We start from the raw sequence: 22,494 nt of genomic DNA, 5'->3' as shown, positions 1-22,494 counted from the left end.
TGTATGTTCAATGAAATAATGTCCAAGGAAAGTAAAAATAAAATCCGTTGGTTTACCAACTAGTGATCAAATGTCATCTAGATTTGATACAATTTTCTATTTTACCAAAGAGCAAAAAGTGTTTGTTTTTGTAGAGATACTGTTAATTCTTTATAAATTAATGTATATAAACAATGACCAATATACAAAACATCAGATTTTTTTTCTTGATCAAATACGTGCTTCGCTGTAACACGAGGAGAGGTGTGGTTAAAGTGGTCTGCAGTGACGTCACATGAATAATTATAAACAGATTTTGTACTAGTTTCATAATGAAACTAAAAAATGCAATTTCGAAAAATGTAGAAGTAGTAGCAGGACAAATATGTGCGAGGAATAAAATAGAATAATTATAATAAAGTTAATGGTGTAGAGTAACCATTAGCCTTCACAAAAATTCAATTCAATTTACCACATTATTTTAGTTTATGTTGACTTGATATTTTTAGAAAAAATAGATAGATGGGGGTTGATAGTTTATTTAGCCAACATGGTCATATGTCACATTAAGCCACTGGATTCTTGATTGCATTATTTATTTACACCACCAGACATAATTTCTGATTAGTCGACAAGTTACACAACACATTGATTCGTGCGTCGATGTCAATATTGCAATATAGTTATGAAATAACATTTGCATACCCAGTGCGTTTCGCCACATTTGGCCAGCAGAGAGCAGCAAAGAGCTAAAAATATTCAAAACCTGACTACTCACGCTGTACAAGTAGTTCATTGTGTAGAAAAGAGATGCGTTTGTCTCAGATAGTATTGGTGTTTTATGTAACAAAAAAAAAATACTCCATCACCCCATTTCACAGTCTAGAGTCAATATTTTGCTTATATGTATATATTTTTAGAGTGCAACTGTCATCTATTTCTGCATAGCTTTTGGGTAATTCAATTATGGTTGTCTCGGGCTCATGTTTGACGCACCAGCAAGAGTCAGCTGTTTTTGCAGCGTATGTTGTTTACACTGACAGGTGTCTCTAGTCAAATCGAAATATACAGTGTTGCATTATTTTCCCTTAACCCCAACATGGCTGATTTCGTCAAAATATCCAACATATACTTATGTTTATGCATAAGAGAGCCGATGTATATATCATTTCTCCGCATAGATAATAAGCTAACATTACTCAATACTCCAAAAAACAGTTCAATGATGATGCTGTCTAAAACAAAGTTTTTCAATTTTGGGGAAATATTAAATGTAATATTTGCTTTGTTGGCTATTTCTATATATTTTATGAACAGTCATAAGAGTAAAGGTATAAGAATGAAAAAGTAAATAAATAATGAGACAACGCGTGGTTGCACTATGTGAATCAATTCACATTTTGCAGTAGTTCTGCACTTGCATAACCGCCAGGTAGGTTATCATGGTGGTTGTTGCGATTTTTTCACCACCGCCCCCTTCCTCCCTCCCTCCCGCCCCCTAAACTCCCACCCACCCGAATCCAATCACACCCTCCCCCATCTCAAGTACAATTACGTTATGGCTGACGTTTGAGCATGCGGAGGAGGGAGCAGCAGCACTAGTTTGGCTAGAGGAGGAGGAGGAGGACTCAACATTAGCTTCCCAATTGAAGGCGACCATCGAAGGCAGCGGACCGGGGCGCCGCCGTGTACAAGCCGAGCTCATTGTTTCCTGAGTCGGCCCGAAGCAGCCAGCCAGCCCGGTGCAGCTCACCGAGGGGTCCACAGTGGTAGGCGGTACTGTTGGGGAAAGAGAACACCGCGGCCGAAGAAGGGAATATGCAAGACGGCCAAGTTTGAATATGAGCAAGAAAAGCGGCGTTTTGTTGCAATCTGCGAGCAACTATTGATGCTTGTGACGCGACCGTTGCCAACAGCAGCAGCAGCAGCGGCGGCGGCGGCAGCAGCAGCACCACAATTGGCGCGGACTCCTTTTGTTCGTGAGCGGCAAATTCGGGTGGGCACGTTTGTGTTGCTACCTTGCTAACAACAACAACAACAAACATCCAACAAAGTCTCAGTCCGACACGCTCAAAAAGATGAATTTCCAATCCAGCGTCCCCGGGTCCGGTATCTCGCCGCAGTCCCAGCCGGCCATGTCCACCCCTGGCACCGTCCCGGCTCCGGTGCCCCAGTCCATCCCGTCGCAGTTCGGATCCGGCTCGTCCGCGAGTTCCGGTGCCGGCCAGTTCGGCTCGGGCACGGTATCCGGCCAAGCGGCGCAGTCCGGGTCGTCCAGCTCGCAGTTCGTGCTGTCCAACTCGGCTGCCATCCGGGCGGAAATCCACCGGTTCGAATCCGTCCACCCGAACATCTACGCCATCTACGACCTAATCGAGCGAATCGACGACTTGGCCCTGCAGAACCAGATCCGAGAGCATGTGATCTCAATTGAAGGTGAGTGTGCTGCTTTCACTTCTGGGGGGTTGGCTTCCAGCTTCATTCATTCAAGTGAGGGCAACAAACATTGGGCCCAGCGTTTTCCAACCTTCATTGAGCCAAGACACATATTTTACACTGGAAAAAAAAAAATCACGACCTGCCACTAAACACAAACGCCACAAGAAGTAGATTTGCGTAATAATGTCATTGGGATGATGTCGATACCCAAATAGTGTGCCTGGCTGGTAATCAATAAAATAGCTTCAAGCATTTTAGGTAACTTTTGATAACTGTGGGAAAATGTGAAAGTACAGCGACACATCCCACCGTGCAATTGTGAACAAAGTTTCCCTATGTTGTTATTTTGCTTGCGCTGAATTACGACCGGGAGCTCCTAACAAGACAGCATGCCGATAGCAAAGGCTCGTGGGATATGTTGAACGCCCGCAACAATTATTTCACGAGTCTTTAAGGAAAATGCCGGCGTGGCATTTATTTTACCTTGTTAGTGCACTCGCCTTGTGATTGACAGGTTATCATTCCATGGAGTACTCCAGCTTATCTGTATTTGACCTTTATTATCATTACACACTGTAACTTTTGTTCATACATATACTGAGCCCTTGTCAACTCTGTTGCTAACCAAAACAGCAGCAACTCAGCAGCCTCTCAGTTAAATTCAATGTGTGCATGATATTCACAAGTATGAACTTTAAGTTATAACAGAATATAATCATAAAAATGGTGTTACATGAAGGCACTGTATTTTCTAGCCATCAGTATTCCAGACTTATTCTGCAATGGTGTGTTTGTTCATGTAAAAATCTGTCTAGTCTGCCCGGTGTGCTAAATTTCTCCATTAAAGTCCTTTTTAATTAACGCTTTGAACTTCAATTGTAATATACAAAGATAATATTCAGCTAATTGTAGAAATGCAGTCATCTCATTGTTGTAATGTCTTTAAACAATTCTTAGTGTAATGTGAAATATTCTTTCATAGACCTACAGTTAGTTTTGAAGCAATCTTGATGACTAAAAATGAAAAACTCTGCAGTCAGTAATTGCGTCACTGTCAAGACGTCAGTTGGGAGTCATGTTCGTAGCAACGACAGGAAAATGTTGAAATCTATCTTTTAAACAGCAATTGCAGGTCATATTTAATTCCAGCATGTTCGTAATGGCTGAAGAGTGACTCAAAACATTTCTCCGTCGCCTTTCTGCAGAAAATAGTTAATTGATATTCCTCACCATTCATTCAGGTACACCCCAACGGAATTTACAGGTACTTTTGTGGAACCTGCATGAGCTTTGCACAATGGCTTTTTTTTTTTTTTTTAACCTCGGAATATGACGGGCACCGTAACCCTGAGAGCCTTTGACGAGCAGGAAAAAGCATCTGACTTGCCTTCACCTGCACATGAAGAACTGCATCTCTTTTCTCCTTCATTCTCGCATCATTTCCGAGTCTGTTGCTAAGGAACCAACCAGCGGATCATGTATTGAGTTGCAAAGTGAATAGAAATTGCAGCCTTTACAAAATGAATTCCTGTCTTCCTAAGGTCTCCCTGTGGTTTTGTTGATCAATAAGACCTTAATTTTCATTCAGCGACACAGTTGGCTTATTTCCCCTTCATTGTCGTTATTAGTATTCTGCACGCTTGTTGCATTTCCAAATGGCGGACACGGCGATGTTCTCGCTCTCTCTCCTTTTTCCTTGCGTGTGACAAAGCTCATGCAAATAACACAAGATCATATTATAATTATTAATTCAGCATTATATGCAGGAATAACCAGGTCGGGAAGTGGGCAAAATGGCAGCGCTAAACTAGTGTGGGAGTACTAAGTGGTCCAAGATGATTCAGTGCTTTCACAGCTAATCAAAGTTGCTTGCGTAAGTGACCAAAAAATGAAATCTGCATTGCTGGGAGTAAGAGTTTGAAAACAACCATGTCATGAATATGCCTTGGCTAATGCACTTAGCAGAAAACGTATTTACCTGTAAATGAATAGTGCAATGAACAAAAATGGTTTCATTTTCTTTCAGTGTGTCAAATGTTTCACTTTGGCCACATTTTGTCACGAGGATTTGCCAAGAGTGTTTTGCGATTACAGGTATTAAGTCGAAAATGTTTTTGGACAAACTAGATTTACTTGGATTTTGAGATTAGCGGGTAGGCTAATACATATCATGTACGTCCATGGCTTGTGATGTGCATCTTGACGATAAAACTTTAAGGCACAAGATGCTTTTCATCTCTTACTTATACAACACCTTTCTTCCTCCATATATTTAACTCTAAGTAGATGTTGACTTTAGAGCTCAGTTAATAGAGAAAATGGCAGTCTTTTGTGACTTCTTAATAGAGGGCGCAGATCGTTATAAGATTGTGAATGTGGTCAAACGTCCCTCGGCCCCTGCGCCTAATTGCTTGCTACTGATTAAAATAAATGCACTCGTGTTGTAATGTGGACACGATGATATTACTCCGAAAACAATAGTCAGCAGTTTTAGGGATGAGGAAAAACTGCAGGGTATACCCTGGAGTCTGTCAAAGTACATTTTAATATAATACATACAAATTAAACTCTGAAAAATAACCTAAAAAAATCCAATAAATACAAATTACACCATAAATTGGAATTGGTATCAGAGTGCGAATATCGGAGATGCAGTCTTATATAATCCGATAGCATGATTGAAACCAGGTCTGACTTTTCGCTATACTCCTCATTGAAAATTTAATTCCAACATTTTTATTTTGTTTTAAATTGCAAATGTGATTTCTTTTGGAACGTCCCACCCCTATTAACGGTTTTGAGGAATGGAATGTTGCGCATGGTGTGGTAGCAATGTCGCACTTTTCCTGCAATTCCCCCCCCTCTAAAGTTCAACTTTGAGAGACTTGTTTGGACCTCAGCCAGGATCAGTCGTAGGTTCCCTTGACGTTCCTCTGACTCTGCTGTCTAACGTTGGTTAAAATCAGAAGCGACACTCCCCAAAAACAGACATTCCGCTGCTCGGTATTTGACAAGACATTGATCCAGTGACTAAAAACAGCAAGAGCTTCATAATGAATGTATCTCATGTGACTCAGAGGTCTGCAGCGCCACCGTCACGCTTTCATTAGACGTGAAGAAAGCCAGACAAATCCCAACACCCGATGACGCGCTCGTGTTGGCTCTTCCAAATGGGGATTGATAAATCGTGAGCATCTTTCTCGTATCCACCTGGAGACATTTTCAAACGGGCATCTGAAAACCTAATTTGTTTAATCCTCCAATAAATACCCCTGGCATTGCACGTTCGGTTTATTTTCACGAGTCAAGCAGATTCCCCGTCATGACAGATACTTGACATATTCCACATTCTTAACAAGACGAAAAGTCAGCGGTGTGATTAGCTCGGACAGTTTCATTCATTATCTGACTGGGCTGACTCTTGAGGACAGGTCAATGGCGAGGAGTTGTAAACAGAGGCTCGAACCCAAGGCCTGGAGGTCTCCGCTCGACCCTGAAGTGCTTCTTCCGCACGCTGCAGCTTTGCCACATTCAATGTGTGACCCTGTCCTTTGCAGCAGAATGTCCTCCATTGTGCCGTGGAACAAAGACGCTCTCTCCCGTGGTGACGGACAGCGTATTTTTTGTGTGTCCGTTTTGAATGTGGAGGGGTCAGGATGGAGCTGTTTACGTTATTTCTTGAGGAACATTTAGAGTACAGTTGATATTCATTTGAGATCAATGAAAATGTTGATCAACATTGAGCCAGCTAACATAAGTCTGCTTCTTCACTCCATTACTGTCAAATATCAGAAATAGACTCAAATGTATAATGCGAGATCAGACTTTTGCTAGCTAGCGTGCTAAAGACCAACGTTTTATGAGCTAGCTAGCTAACATAAAGGTTACACGTTTTATTCACACATTATCCCAAAAAGAACATCTCGACTGAGTGCTCCTGTTTGTCAAATGTCACAACCGGATGAATTTAAATATCACAACATCAGTGACAGCAGATCCAAATCAGTGTTTTGTTGACAAAAAGGCAGCGACCTATCAAAAAAAAAAATAAAACAGCACAAAACCAAGGTAAAAATTGTACGTCGCTGAGGACCAAAAAAGTACAGGCTTGTCTGATGGTGCTAATGAACATATAATTTGGCTTTTTTTAAGGTTTGAATTCAACCTCGAGTTTGTGCTCTTTTCATGACTTGTTCCGACTGTGCGGGAGGGCTCCTTCAGCACTTTGATCCACGAAAAGATTCGATGACAATTTTCTCAAATAAAGCCCTCAAAGGAGCATGTGAATTTAGCAAACCTCTCTCGTTGAAGTGAACTTAGAAATAGAATGAGGAATTGAATCATAAATTTTATGTGGTCAGATATAAGCGTGCTGGAGAGCGGTTTGGTTCCAAATGGTAAATAATAACGAGGCTTTTGCGTTTCCAAAATTTTGATCAAAATTTAAAGGTTCACAAATGTACGATAGTTCCGCTGATCGGCAGTTTGCATTTTGGTTACGATTAAAATGGCCGTACATGGAGCAACCCCCGAGATGCTCAATCACATTTCGACCCCACGCTTCTTTTTTTTTTCAAAGTGTGTATCATCATCATCATCCTATCCTATATCTGTTGGAAGTACTCATGTTTCCTGCCAGTGGGGTAGGGCTGCAAACAGATGGCCAAGCGACTAGCGAGGAAGGGGTTTTTGGATCGCAGTGAGTGAGCAACAGATGGAAAGTCACATATGCCTCCAAGTCCCTTCATCCTGCCAGCAGTCCCGTGACAAGCTGTGGCAAGATTCTGCCCAGGTTGCTTAGGGAGAATAGGACGGAGAATGAAGTCTCCGTAGAATAGTTATCTTAGGCCATTTTGTCTGCCGAGATTTGACACGGGATGAAGGGGCAAAACCAGTCCTCCGGTAATTGGGAAGACAAATCAAGCAGTTGTTCATATTACGGCAGCCTTCAAAATAAAAGCCAAACAAATAATACATGAACATAGGTGCCTTGTTAGGTCTATATTTTGAAATATATTTGGACTACCGTATTTTCCGGGCTATAAGGCGCACCGGACTATAAGGCGCACCTTCAATGAATGACCCATTTTAAAACTTTGTCCTTATATAAGGCGCACTGGACTATAAGGCACACCATTAATGCATCATGTCAGATTTTTAATCCAAATCAAATCATTCTCCCATTTCATCTTTTTTATTTCAACTTCAGACGCAACAAATTACATTATAATCTCCAAATAATGATCCATAGTCTTTTTGATTCATGATTCATAGTCTTCAGTGGGCCACTTATGATTGATTTCACGACACAATGCTTTGGGCCAGTTTAAATTTAGGAATTTGGTCCATATATAAGGCGCACCGGACTATAAAGCGGCTTTTGAGAAAATGTTAGGTTTTTAGGTGCGCCTTATAGTCCGGAAAATACGGTATTTGGGATACGTGATGTCACCCACAGAACAGGAAATCACATAATAAAAAAGGTCTGGCTACTCACTGTACGATGAGCAGTGGAATCAATCATATCAAAATAAAATACCTTCAAAGGCTGAGTAAAATTATTATTATTATTTGTTTTATGCAACCACGCTTGTCTCCGTGGCATATAATCAACATAATACTTATGTAACAGTGCTTGGAGAAGCAGTGATCTGGTTTTGGCTGTCTTCTTTTCCAAGACAATGTGTGGACTTTGTCTCCACTGGAAAGAAAAACAAAAACGGCTGATAGAGAACGTGTGACCTGTTTATGCACATGCTGGCTATAAGAGAGAAAGAAGTGTGTCACTGAGAGCACGCAGACTATTTAAAGGATGCCGGGCTGTGGAAATTCAATGTAATTCCTTAATAGCTTAGGGACAAGTCACATTTTTTCCCTTTCTCTCGCTTCAAGGGCGTTTGTGAGCTTTAGCCTCTTCTTTCAGCTTGTTGTTCTGTAGTTCTTTTTTTGTCAGGGTTAGTGTTAAACAGAAGTCTTATCACCAAGGTCCTACATTCCTTTTGGCAGTGTCATTATTTGGATGGTGTCCTGACATGCTTTTGTGGCCTTCTGCTTGTTACCTCAAACAACAAGCCAGCTGCTTTAACTATTGTTTTTTTTTTTTTTTAAAGCTATTTTTTTCCCAGTCTCCATTCGCGAACATTTCTTTTTGTTTACTCCAAAGAGGGTTTGTTTGATTCTCTGGGAATCAGTGCAGCGGGACCCCCGTTGCTGTTTACAGTATACCCCCAGTTTCCTGCACGGACGAAGCAAAAGTTGTTCCACAGCTGAATCCCACTGGCCTTGACCCAGTGGTCGTATCATGTGGTGGGGCTATGTGAACTGTATGTTCTACAGCCCCCTCAAGGACTGCCGTCGTCGCTCTTCCGCTTTGGTCGGAACATCTAAAACAGAGCCGGCCGGGAGATTTACATTCTCTGGCGCGCAGTGGCTGAATGTTTAGCCGTATGTGGCTTCTACACCAATAAACCATATTAGGCAGGGTACACACTTAGTGATTTTAAACACTTTTTTTTTAAGCGTAAAATGCCACAAACTATAAGAATAAAAATGATTCTCAAGTATCCAAACGTGGCGTCCTTGATTTAAGCTAGCAGACAAGGACGACATCCGAGTATTCTGTTTATTTATCCGTATTTTCAATTGGAACAGGATTTGCGCCGATGACTTTTCACGAGAGTACTTAAGTATAGACGAGAACGCCAATTGAGCAACGGGTAGAAGAAAGCGAAATAAAAAAGTTGGCTAACGTCTTTTTCAGTGAGGAGAAACCCACTTTTAACAAATTCTAAATAATGAACGACCCCGCGGCATTGTCGCATGGCTTATTTACAGAGCAACATTTGTTCATGATGCGACTGACTGTCGCGGTCCTCCAGGCGAACAGGCTCGCTCAGGGCCGAGTTCATGCCGTCGTCTCTCATGGCAGCGCGTTTTGAATCTACTTCTTCTCACAGAGGAGAAATGTGGCGGCATAAAGAGCCTCGTCTAGAAACTCGAGTAAATACTCCACTGGAAGAATGATGACACCGTAGGACAGTGTGCCCATTCTGTCACTTAATATTCTCTTGCTGTAATATCCTGACATACGTGCTTTCGAGGTGACGACGTGCAAGTGCTGTAATTCATCAGATCGGGAAAAAGGTTCAAACCAAACCTCATACTTTAATGTTAACTCATTTCTGTGAAGATACTCACACTACTAAATTGTAGCTTTTCACACATTTGGCTTGAAGAAACCCCCGTCCTCACAAAAAAAATGCCTCTCCGGATCTGGCATGCAGTCAGGCTTTGGCCAAATACAAATTGGCCGCTAATGTAGGCCCGAGCTCGTTGAAAGCCACATTGTGTCTCTTTACTCAACGCAACTCATCTTTCCTGTGGTCTCTCCTCGTGCCAGTAAATAGAAGCCTACTTTCCAGTGCGCGGGCACCACTACTTTGAAAAGAAAATCCTTTTGGCCGTCACACCGAAGCCTGAAATCTCGCTTTTTTTTTTTCTCTCTCCCCGTATCAGGAGAGACGTAGGGTCATTGAGCAAAAAAGCCCTCGCGTGGGAAGCCCGCGGGACCTGTCCTTGTATCTGAAATGAGGATTCCATGTGGAGAGGCGTGGAAAAGGATTGTTAGGGGGTTTGAAGCTTCGCTGATGCAGATCTGCTTGGTGGACGGGTAGGCAGGGTGTTATGTAACACAAGTAGGTGGCGAGAGTAAGCTCTGTGTGGTGATTGTGTGTGTGTGCGTGTGTGTGTGCAACGAGAGCTCCGTTTAAGGGTGGAGGGACGCTACGTTGATCTTGTGGCAAAAGAATATAATAGTTGAGTCTTTTTTTGATGCCTCCACAGAAATTTGGATCTGAATCTGATGCATTTTTGACTGCATTCTGATTTTAGTGCCCTCGGGATGTTTAGGCCCCTAGCTGCTGTTCTGGGTTTTGGTTTTGTTCTTGAGAAACATCCAAACAAGTGTTTTCCTTCTTTTAAAAATTTCTAAGACTAAAAACCATGTGGACTCGGATTAATTGTTTTTATTCTGATTCTGCAGTTTATGTTCCTTAAACAAACCACAGTTTTGAAAGCAGCTCCAACAACCAAAATTGGGAAAACTCAGTCGCCCCATAAATCTCACATTGGCTTTTTACAAAGACCACATTTGTTTTGGTGTTCAACAACAACAGCGACATTCAACCTTTTGTGTTCGCTAGCAGCTAGATTCAGTAGCAATGTTGGAAGACATATTACTAGGTCAGTTACATTAGACTTGATGATTCTAATCAAAATCAATTTCTTTTACTAGATGTGAAAGACTACATGTGAGGGGAAAAATCACAAAATATGTTCTTTCTGCTGTCCACTTTGAACACCACACACATACGAAAATATCCGTTGTAGGCTACTCGCCGTTAGCTTATCCAGGAACATACATGCAGGGTAAAATCTTCCAGACGGCCGAGAATCGGTCCTTTGCTGACGTCGAGCGGAATGTGGGGCGATGCTCAAACTCACCCCAATTACCCTATTGTGTACCTCACAATCTGAGATTCGAACCCAGAAACTCACAACTGTGAGTCAGACTTGCCAACCACTAGCACAGCTGCACAGTGATGTATTTTTGTGGCATTTCTGGGCAAGCCATAACATCCATTTGCTGCAGCGTTGATAGCGTTCAGGGTCACGGGTGACTGGAGCCCATCCCAGCTGACGGGTCAATGGCAAAGCACTTATAGAGACGCACAACCTTTCACGCTTGCATTCATAGCAAGTTGGTCTTCCCCGAGTCTAGAATGTCATTGTTTTGCCACGAAGGAAAATAAATCATCACATCAACAATGACTGCTGCAGATGAAAGTGAAACTATAGGGGGAAAAATAATAAGGAAAAAAAAAAAAACGATTTCTTCTATTCATCACATCATTTTTTGGCAGGATGTGAAGCTCCTCGCCATATGGAGATGGTCTTCTCCCCGATGGCATTTTCGTGATGACTTCATGAATAATTCATAACATTTTATGAATATTATTCCCTCTCAGTTACCTTCATAAGTAGTCTGTCAAGTGTCAACAAAGAACACCATTGGGAGACCAACTGGAGTTTTCGACTAATTAAAAAAAAAAAAAAGTGGATATCAAACTTGGGAATAGAAATAAATCATTTTTGTCCATTAGCAGCTGGGTTGGAATGCATATTTTAAAACGTTTTGGGATATTTGGGTGGGTTTTATATTTTACCTGTAACGTTTGACGAATACTAACTTGAGTTTCTCGTTTTTTTTTTTCTCCTCTCTCTCCCTCTTTCTCTGCTGCCTGTGCCCCATCCTGATGAATTGCCATCATCACCTCACGGCCGCAGGTAAGCTCGACAAACACGCGCCTTTATGAACCCGCAGGCAGCCGCCGCATTTTTCCGTCTGAGAGCCGTGTAGGTTTTAACTTGCGTGGCTCGACGGCCCCACCGCTCCACCGCGTCTTTCTGCTCTCTGCTTCTAATCGCCCGCTGTTACGTACATTACGACCGACCATCATCGTCCGTATTTCCTCTTTTGCGCCGAGGCTAATTTGTATCCAATCGAAGCACTTTCTACTTTCAGCGTGCTCACTCAATTCGGCAACTTTAGCGATTTTTCAAACATCAAAGTGGCCGACTGTAGAAGCGAAGCTTTTCTTTCCTCTTGCGGATTATAATAACAAGGAGTAATAATGTCCTACATTACAAAGTGCTCCGGAGCGTGGGCACATTTTACAGCTTCCGGAAAGCATCCCAAATTACGGATGTCATCCCCCCCATACTACTCAATTTGCCCAATCGGGCTGCTCGGGCTTCTCGCGCTGAGTCAGCCATGTGATAAATGAATTTGTAATTGGACCCCGCTGCATTGGCGGATTCCTGTACGGGATACAATCCGTAGCGTCGAATCCCGTCGAATTGTTTTCCGACCTGAATGGTGAGTAATGGATGCATCTGTCGTAAGCCATGACTAGCCACGGTTATTCATAGTCCCTCCTCAGCCACGTCAATAAAAACGTTGAAAAAAAAACGAGTTCACTACAGGCCACGGTTGCCAATAGTCAGTCACATCATGTCCAATTTTGTTTGTAGTTTTTCCAACAGCTACGTTTAGGGGGAAAATTGGCTCATTTACTTGAAGGCGAATCGTCTGATCAAAGCACAAGGCGGCTCAGATGGCCTTTTAGGTGATTTTCAACGGTTTTTGTAAGATCAGGTGGTGTTATGGTGTGTAATTGGGCTAAGAAATGAAGGCGCATCATCTGACAATGGGAGACTTTTGTAATCCTCAGCTTTATTCCTTTTTTCCAGTAATGACTGTTGAAGGCCATAAAAAAAAAAAATAACACGACACTCTGCCATGTTGGCTTGGATCTATAGCTTTATATTCACAGTAGGTAAGACTGAGGTGGTGGACAGTTTTGTTTCCAAACTGTCATCTTTTGTTCCTTCTCCCACTGCATTAAAATCGAGAAGTCCCCCAAAGTCGATCATGGAGCAAATCGTAAGCTCCAAAAAAATGTCGTCAACGAATCCACGCAAGGTCTCCGATTGCATTCCTCCTGTGCCACACGGCAGAGCCTTGGCTGGAGCATCCTCTTGAAAGGCTTCCAAAGCCTTGAGAAAATACTGCAACTCTTTCCATGCTAGGGTTTTAGCTTCCAAAGCACCACTGTGAAATTCGCTGTGATGTGCTTTCTTTCGTTGGCTTCATCCTTTCTTTCGTTGGCTTCATTCTTCATCCTTTTTAACAATCATTCTCAATTACAGTCCTCTGGATGCAATCGCTTTTCTGAATATGTAGCAAAAATGCACGGACAGGCGAGGATCCTGTCTTTCCTCAGGCTGTAACGTCCTAGTAGAACTGGGGGGGGGCTTGACTAAGCCACCGGATGTGTTGTCAGGAAGCAGTCATCACTCTCCTCCTAATCTATCTGCTCATCCCGCCGTTTTCTACCATCTGGAGAGGATGCCAGGGTCTGGCCCGGCGGCAGAATCAAACTGGTGCAGCGCCAGGCTCGGGCAAAGAGAAGGAAAATCCTGGAGGACGGGGGCGGGGGAAAAAAAAAAGGGCCTTTTTGCAGTCCACGCTTGTCCGTCCTATGACCCGGCACACAGCAGGGTTGGACGAAGGCCGACAGTGCTGACGTAGGTCACCCCTGCCTCTCAACAAGACCACATCCAGCTCATTTGGCAGGCGCAACATGGCCGTGAGAACAAATCTCCTGAGCTTGGATTAGTCGCAGGAAGCATCAGTTAAGATGCCTCGCAAACAACCGAAGTCATTTCTCTTGTTTGGGTATAATAGCCGAACGCCCCTTTTGGAACTTTAGTCGATAATTTGCAGCGTCATAAAGCCGATCGACTCTATTTAAAGCGCTTACGGTACATTTTCCGTGCAAGATTTCGGTTTGATTGGACTCCAGCTCACCTTGAGAGAGTACTAAACTAGACGTTGCTCTCTTTTCTCCAAGCAAATGAGCGCGCACCTTGTTTTAATACCTGGCTGTGAAAATAATGAGCCCAAAGACTACACAGAGGCGGACGTCCGCGTGCACGCTCTGCACTTTACTTTGTGTAGCCTGACACCGGCACCTTGTTTATCAACCCGGCTATTCTCGGCGCTCATAATGGCCGCCGCTGCAGATGCCGTTTAGCTTCGACCCTCTTGTCGTGGTGATTCAAAACCGTTTTGTTAATTGGCGCCATGAGTAAGAAGGTAGTGAAACCTCACTCCGTGACTATCTTAGTTTTGCCCTTCGACCCCCCCCAAAAAATATGTTACTGTGTCTCTGGTAAGATAGACGGAATGGAGACAAATCATTTTGGGTCATGTTCTCCTGCCAATACATGTCATTATCTTCTTGCTCGTGGCTTTGCTTCCACCTCAGATGACCGCATACTGTAGCTGCAGAGACCTTTAGGAAGGATTGCCAAATGATTTTTTTTCCCCTCTCTAAATTACTTCACGATGAGAAGCTCATCCCTGGCTTGGATGTATTTTCCGCCGCAGTAATGTGGGTCAACTCCAGCAACTCGTCCAAACCGCTGTATTCGGCCCCCCCGCCCGCCGGACTTTTTATTTCATCCGCACCACGTCACACGACCGACGTTAGCGGCAAGAACACATGTCTGAATGACACTGCAAATACAAAGTCAGCAAAGATGAGCCGAGAGCTTCTGGGTAAGACGACATTGGGGGACGTCGAGCGAACCCGCATCAGATCAAGTGTCGGAGGGATTAGTGAAAAAAATGAGATTTTCACGGTGCCAAGCAACACTCATTGTGGCTCTCTGATTCAGTATGTGCACACATTCGCAGGGGGAAAACAGCAGTACGGGTTGTCAGTCTCTCGCCGCAAAAAAGTGAGGTTTTATCTTCTTCCGCCCCCCCCCCCACCCCTCCATTTCTCCATCCTTCCATCCCTTCCCGGCTCTCCTTTCACTGGCGCTTGGCGCGGGTGAACGTGGGCGGCTGTGCCGAGCATGACAGCAGCGCTCTGTTGCGTTAACAGACGAGGAATAAAGCAACAGCCATGGAAACACAGGCCGGCTCCAATGAGATGTTCCTTTGTTGTTCCCGAGCATGCGTGGAGCTCGAGTTTGGTGATCTATTTGAAAGTTTTGTCGTTCACGTCCAGCAAACTGTGTTTCCGTCCGTCTCCCTGCCCTCCTGCTGCGATTCGTGTGGCGAAGGGCTCGGCGGCGGTGACACTGATGAGCCCGCTGTCGGCATCCAGCCGCGCCGCGCGCGTTCGCATTTGTGCGCCGTTGTGGTTGGCGGCACGCGGCTCGCCCCCCTTCCTTTGACAGACGGCCGGGCGCTGGTGGATGCGACGGCAGCTGTGCTCAACTAAATGGCGCTTTCCTTTCTTGACAGCCAAAACAATAGACTTCTTCTCCAGAATCTCCCACCTTGCCCTATTTTTTACTTCATTGTTCTACTCGGTGCTTCACTGCCATGGAAGTCGGAGTTTGGAATACATTTATAGAGCGGGGGAAAAAATAGTTGAGAATTTCGTAAATTGAGTGGAATTGATCAGAAATAGTCAAGACAAATGGAGCACATCACTTGGGTCGGGTAGTCGAGTTCACATTACTCCGAGAGATGAATCAATTGAGTTTTTATTTTAGTTCATTGTGGAATTTTGTTTCTGCCAGAGGATAACAAATAAGCCAGGAAAAGGTTCCCAGAACATCAAAACTTTAATTTGGTTGTGAAAATAGATTTTAGATAGTGGCACTTAAGCTTGCTCGCATTTATATAATGTTTTAATTCATTCAGATCACAGCCACATCTCAGTTACCAGGGTGTGCACACTTATGTAGCCACGTTATTTCAGCTGATATTTTTCCCCTCTCCAAAAAAATATCAGTGGAATTGCACAGCTCTCCATAGTAATGGTGGAAAACGTTTTGAAGTGATATTGCTCTCATTTTTTTCTTATCTCACAAAAGCCCTGCATTTGAGCAGGGGTGTGTAGACTTTTGATATCCACTTTAGATCGATTGCATTATGGCTGATGAGTGCTGTTACGCATACAAGCTTCAGAACACCGAGACGCTCGCGCTTAATGGAAAATAACAGTAAATGATTGTTTGAGTGCTCCTCTCGTGTCAGAATGTGCGCGGCACGTTTTTTTTCCCCAACAAATGTGCGACTGACACATCGTGGCAGTGCGCGGAAAGATCTCCCTGAAGTAAAAGTGAAGATACTCCCCTGGTGTGATGGTTCCTCTCGCTTCTTGACGTCTCAACGTAATTGGTTCCTCTTGTCAGAGCTCGCGACTTGTGCACTTTTATTCCCCCCGTCAAGCGACGCACTTTTGAACGCTCCCCTAAAAATCAGACCGGAAAACATTTGTCTTGACGCATCAAACAGCCACGCGAGGATTTCGCTGCGGGTTGCCTCGGCAACCGCTCTGCCTGGTGGAATGGACCGGGCGAGTGGGTGTGGAGCCGTCGGGGGCTTTGTGGGCCGCGTGCGAGCGGAGGCAGCGGATCCTGACCCGCCGACCTGCCTCCATCTGTTGGGAAAGGAGCACCGGACCGGTCGCAACAATGTGCGACAGCGGGAGAGCACACGCTCCCGTGCTCTTTTGAGCAGGGCCGACGCCACAGCAGCTTGTGAAAAGATTACAGTCAGGGGGGAAGACAAAATAAAACAAAATGCTAAAATGACGTTACTCCTGCCCATCTTAGATTTGAGCCATTTCAAAACTCTGATATAACTGTGAAATCTTAAATCTCATTATGATTGCTGGTATTTATGCTAATAGCATATATTGCTAGCGGTAGTGTTGAGGTTTTATTCCAAAAAGTGTCATAAATATGATTAAAAGCCAATGTAGCAATACATATGGTTGAAACTTTTTCAATTAATTGAAAATGTTGAAATTTATTGAAACAAAAATGACCAGGTGCTAAAATCCTAATCTTTGCAGCTCTGCTTACCGTTTGACATTGATGTCGTGTTTCACCCCTCCACGCCCAGATTGCTTGCTCAAAGCTAACACGGAATAACTTAACCATATCTAAAACAATTTTTTTTTGTGGAGGAATATTGCTCTGGTTCTGAAAATCCATAGTATAGATGTAGCTTGATTTCTCATAGTTTTGGACAACAAACTAGTTGAGCCTGTTAGATGTCTAAAACAGCATAACACAGCTCACTTTTTATCTTTTTTTTGTAATTTTTTTGTCATTTCTCAGGCCTGAGCGATATCTCGGCGGTTACGATATCATGCGCCGCCCTAACCATAGTCTTATCTTACAAGTATTCTGCATTTTTACTCGGACGTCAACCCTTTCAAGTTTTTCCGCCGTGATTTGTGTCCATCAAGCATATGAGATGATCATAATGATTATGTTAAGCTGCGATATTAGCCAGCATCCTAAATTTCTTTAATCTTCTGCATTTGGACTCTTTCAGCCTCTCATTTTTTTGTCGGATGCCCATTCACTGCATACATTTGTCATGTTTGGACATCCCGCACCAATCATCTGGAATAACGCCGGTTCCTCTTTGTGGCTCAAGGACACTTCGACGCAGTCAGTGAAGGGAGCCAGAGGTCAAACTGCTTTTTAGCTGACTGCCACTCTGCCTCCTGGGCCACCTTTTGTCCCCATGCGACGGCTGGCTTTGGCTAGCCGGTAATCCTCGCGATTCATTTGAAATCCCAGAAAATAGCCCGAGGGCCTGGGCTGGGTGAAAATAGATTCACCTTTTAAACTGTTGATACAAATGCTAGTTTGCAGGGCAACAGGACTCATATTTGCAAAATTCTCCGTTCGCGTGTGTATGGATCTAAAGTGTAGCCAACACCTGCGGGCCCGTGTTAAAGGTCAACTACCTTGTGGTTTTTGTGTGCACACGGCTCTTCCAAGGCAAGTTGTGGTGAGACACGAAAATAAATCACGTTTGGATTGAGTTGCACAGAGTCGCAACTTCCTAACGGGCAAACCACTCATAAATTTACTGCTTCCCTTTGGCGACGAGTCGCTTCGGCCATTTTGTTCTTTACACCCAGCGAAAAAAGGCCGACGAGCAGAGAGAGAGAGATCCCACCGAGGATGCGGAGTGCGTGGGCCACTACCCCACTGATGAGCTTCTTATGTAATATCCGTCTTGCAGCCTCCTCTCCTCACGCACACGCGGGTTCCAGAAAGTCCATAGCGAATGCACTACGAGATTTATTTGTTGCTTTCTTGTAAATAAGCACCTAGATTAAGCTAAATAAACATATGGATTGTTTTTCCACGTCGTTTCACGGAGAAAATTTGCCCTACTTTAAGGATCTCCTATATTAGCAGCCCTACTTAGAGTACCTGGAATGCATACAGACATGGCCCTGATTGCAATGTAATTCTCCTGCACCAACGGCGACCCCCTCTGGCGGTATTCCGTTACTACAGGCTTAAACTTTACATTCATTTTGTTTCACTTCCCAGAAGTTTTACTTTCATATTGTGACATTTTATCAAAATTACAAGAAGTAATTCAAGAATTACAGCATACCATACACACTATACTTTTGTGTGGCTGAAATTTGGCCTGTTATTTACAAATGATTGTACAGCAAAAACATAATCCCGAATTTGCTCTGAGCGCGATACAGTAGATGGAGAATCGGTTGTGTTGACCTTGTCTTTATGTGGGTACACACACACGGGGCTTATGTCTGAATTTGCTCAAATCCACTTTTAGTTTATCGGAGCGAGACGGCGCTCGCCGGTCGGCTAAAGTCAGATTAGCGCTTTGTTTACATTCTGCAGCTGCGGGCGCGTGCCATCGTGATTCCTTTATGTGTCAAGTTAGTACACTAAACCCAAATCCATGCATGAATAGAAAAATGAATATAATGCATAAAACTGAATAATTTTTGCCTAATTTTAAGTGTTTTTAATATTTTGTGTTACCATGATGAAAATCATGCCACCATTGCAACCACAATAATAAAGTTGTGTACCACTGTGACAACTTATCTTTTACATTGGACATTATTAACTTTAGCTGCGTCCATTGACTTTTAAGGCAGCAGAGGAATTTGTATAGGTGTGAGCTTTGTGCACATCTCCAAGCTTCAGCTCCATAGCAGTGTGATTCATTGTTGACCCGTCAGGGTCGGTGGATGGCCAAGCGCCGGCCACCCATTTACATGTGAAGAGCGTAATTAACAATCCCTCTCCCTTTTTTTCGTCACATGGAGCGAGAGTTTACTAGCGGTCATCTCCCCCGCAGCTCCTCCGCAATCCCAAAATCCGCGCTTGTCAAGGAAGCGGGAAGCCGGGGGCAAATCCCGAGAGCAGCCGCTTATCTGTCAAGTGATTCGTGAGCAAACATGTATTTATCTCTTTTACACCACACTACACGAGAAGTTAATGTGCCGTTGGAACAGCAGGAAATTACCATCCTGATATACAGTCCAGAGTCTCCCGACCGGCCTGACACATTACCAAATACCACAGGCCCCAAACATCATTGTTGACTTGATTATATCTTTTCAATACTACTGCTTTATCACACCACCATATTCATGTCGTGAAGATTTCATTTTCTATAACAGTCAGGCTTTTGTTCATTTTCAATAGAGCTTGCCCAACCTGAAAATGAAGACCCCCCCCCCCCCCTCAAACCTCAGAACTGTGAGCCAGACATGCAAATTGCTAAATTGCTTACATAATAAATGCTGACTCGCTATACCACTGGTGTCAAACTCAAGGCCCGGGGGCCAGATACGGCCCGCCACGTTATTTTATGTGGCCCGCGAAGACAAATTGCGCATCAAATTTGTGTGTCATTCCTAGAATTGCAAATTGTCTTCACTTTGAATATCTTTTTTTTATATTTGACCAATTTTTACTCGTCTGATTTGAAAACGAATTATTTGTCAGTTTGTTTTGTAGCTTTTACTGAGGTGCTCCCACATTTATTTGGGTTGACAGTCATAATGGCCCTCCGAAAGAAGCTATGACGACAATGCGGCCCGCGAAAAAAATGAGTTTGACACCCCTGCTCTATACAAACTGAAATCGGAAAAAGAAACACGTCAAACCTGTCATTTGTTTTATGCCTTGCCGTGTTTGCATTGATTAGCTTGGATGTGTTTCACACTTTCCTGTCGGCGACTTGAAAAGCGAGTCTTTGCCAGGCTCCGTCCCTGTTCCTGATGCCGTTTGATCATAAAAGGAAAAATCACATCGGATCACGTCAGAAGCCAAGTGGCTTGTTCCTCAACAGCAATTTTAAGGGGCTTTTTTGATTTTCCAATGCTAATGTCGGTTCATTCTTATTCAAAAACCTCCCGCCCTGAAACGATCAAAAAAAAAAGTAAGCGTTGTAATCCAAAAACTCTTGCGTTGTATCTCACTGGTGTTGCTAATAAAATGGCCTCCAGTGGCTATTTTCCTTTGTGGATTTCAAGTCCTACTTGTCATTCAAACGATGTTCACTTTTTAAAATGTCTTTACGCACGACTACCATCTGTCCTTATTGTCATTCGTGCAATCTTTATCCGCCCGTCTGAGCCACTCTCGCCACACAAGCAAGTACACAAAGGAGGCTTCAGTGGCCAGAAAAAAAAAAAACCGTGACGGACGTCTGCTGTCCCACAGCTGTCACTGTAGTGTCATCGCCCAGCCTGGAAAAACACACCCACACACACACACACACACTCTTGACCGAGAGTAAAACAGCCCTCAATTTGCAGTTTTACCTTTATTGACGCCCCCCTCCTCCCAACGCTGACCTTGCCTAAGCAGGAAACACATTCTGATTGTGTTTGTGTCAGGTCTCAGGTGGCGGCGCACCGGACTGTAGCACCTTTCAGCGGGTGCCGCCACACTCGCGCACCTGCTGCAACTTCCTGACAGTCCACTACAAATAGTGCGTGACGGCATCCAAGTGGTCCATGGCCACCTGACCCCAAACCCGAACCTCCAAAGATGAATGCATTCTCCAAAATGGTTATTGAAGTCTAATTCCACTCTCCTCCAAATGATCAGGCTGTGTGCGGTTGCAGTTTTTCTAGGGGGGTGGGGTCTTCCCCTGCGTTTCATCAATCTTGTCTTGTGTGCACGCAGTTATTCATCATGCAGGATTACGCAACAGAGGCTCACATAATAGAATCTTCTTCCCAGCTAGAAGGTTGTGGGTGCAGATGAGTGTGCGGCGCATCAGAGCAGCTTTTGAAGTGGCATTTATCTGAAATGGTGTCGTTTTTAAAGAGTCACTCCTTCCTCCGGGCGAAAAATGATGTGGTGTTCTGCAAGAGCGAGATGTGGAACGGAGGTCTGTCTAGGCCAGGGGTGCGCCATTAAAAGTCAAAGAGGTTCACTATGCCCCCCCCCCCCACCTTCACACAGACTCTCCATTGGTGAAATTGAAGGTCAAAATCCACCAAACTGGCACACGTTAAAAAAAAAAAAAATCCAATTCCCCAAAAGGTCTCCAGAATACAAAGCTCCAAAATTTCTCACCACCTTCATCCGCCCAAAAGTTGTTCTCTCTAAAATAACTGCACCAATAAACACAATCCAACAATAGCGATGCATTGCTGCTAATTTTTTTTAGTTTTTTTTATGCTTTCCAGTCGCTCCGGGATTCTTTTCTCGGCTCATTATGCCGCCTGTGGCATGTGGAGGCTCAAGAGAGTACGGACCATTCTCTACTCGCTGTTTGTTAGTGTTTGGCAGTGTAGTCGGGTGGATCAATGGCTACAAACTTTGCATACGGAGATTGTGGCACTTAAAATCTCAATAGGGCTTCTAATGTTGAATAATAAAATTCAACATAGTCCGCATACTTACGCTTAAGTGAATTCTCTAAGAAATTATAGACTGCACTTGCTGCTTTTTGCTTTTCCTCATTAAATGGCTATTAAGTTCAATTCAATGATTTTTTTTTTCTCTTCCAACGAGAGAGATACATTGCCTGTGGCGCAGACAGTGATATCACATAAAATTGATTATTGTCAAATCCAGGAAAAAAAAAAAAAAAAAAAAAGCCCCGCCACAGCTTTAGCTTCTAATCAACCGAGCGGGCAGCTAAACAAAATCCCAGAACCATCTCCATCCAACATCAGGCTTGGATACATTCATATTCATGTGATGCGGTCGCCGTAGTAACGCAAACCGAGCCAACCTTGCACATTTAATTTGCCATTTCATGGTTTCTAATGAGGCTTTGCTTTCTGAATGCTCGTCTTTTTTGTACAAGACGCTGTCATTCCCAGGAAGTGCTTTAAAAGTCCACACGGAAGCTGATAAATGAAGCTGTCATGAAGGAGGATACAGACGCACGCCGCCCCCCCCCCCTCCCCCACACGTTCATCGACTTAGCCGCAAATAAGCTCCTCCGATCGACTCGCTCTGATCGAGCGTACCGATGCTGCGGCGTGACCTTTTGTGCTGGGAACCAAGCATGATTATCATTTTCTTTTTTAAAATATATACTTATTTTAAGCCTGTGCCGTCTGCGGCGTGTTTACCCGTCTGCTGCCGCCACTCTTTATTTTTGCGGCATGCCAAATCACTCCCGCCTAATTTAGTCGATGCCATTTAGCGTGAAGCGAAGCT

The 22,494-nt window shown here is 43.8% G+C and overlaps 1 protein-coding gene across 6 annotated transcripts; it reads left to right on the top strand.

Annotated features, from left to right (window-relative positions):
- The first annotated feature begins 1,488 nt into the window (after positions 1-1,488).
- On the top strand, positions 1,489-21,798 carry LOC148387223 (uncharacterized). Of its 6 annotated transcripts, none has more exons than XM_088396647.1 (2): positions 1,489-2,415; positions 21,510-21,798. In XM_088396647.1, the coding sequence occupies exons 1-2, from the start codon at positions 2,058-2,060 to the stop codon at positions 21,677-21,679; spliced, it is 528 nt and encodes a 175-aa protein (XP_088252773.1). In that variant the 5' UTR covers positions 1,489-2,057; the 3' UTR covers positions 21,680-21,798. The 6 variants fall into 6 exon arrangements, with proteins under 6 accessions (XP_088252773.1, XP_088252774.1, XP_088252776.1 ...); XM_088396648.1 differs by lacking the exon at positions 21,510-21,798 and adding an exon at positions 17,456-18,902 and having other exon boundaries at positions 1,490-2,415; XM_088396650.1 differs by lacking the exon at positions 21,510-21,798 and adding an exon at positions 17,351-17,488 and having other exon boundaries at positions 1,490-2,415.
- The last annotated feature ends 696 nt before the right edge of the window (positions 21,799-22,494 follow it).

The sequence above is a fragment of the Syngnathus floridae genome, chromosome 14 (genome assembly GCF_059516105.1).
Source record: "Syngnathus floridae isolate MCC-2025c chromosome 14, RoL_Sflo_1.0, whole genome shotgun sequence".
Lineage (NCBI taxonomy): Eukaryota > Metazoa > Chordata > Actinopteri > Syngnathiformes > Syngnathidae > Syngnathus > Syngnathus floridae.
This window is presented reverse-complemented; position numbering and strand designations above follow the sequence as displayed.

Bases quoted from the DNA above. Each gene is read 5' to 3' on its own strand.
- LOC148387223 (XM_088396647.1), top strand. From the start codon at position 2,058: ATGAATTTCCAATCCAGCGTCCCCGGGTCCGGTATCTCGCCGCAGTCC. The intron at 2,416-21,509 runs GTGAGTGTGCTG...TATGCTTTCCAG, and splicing joins GCATGTGATCTCAATTGAAG to TCGCTCCGGGATTCTTTTCT.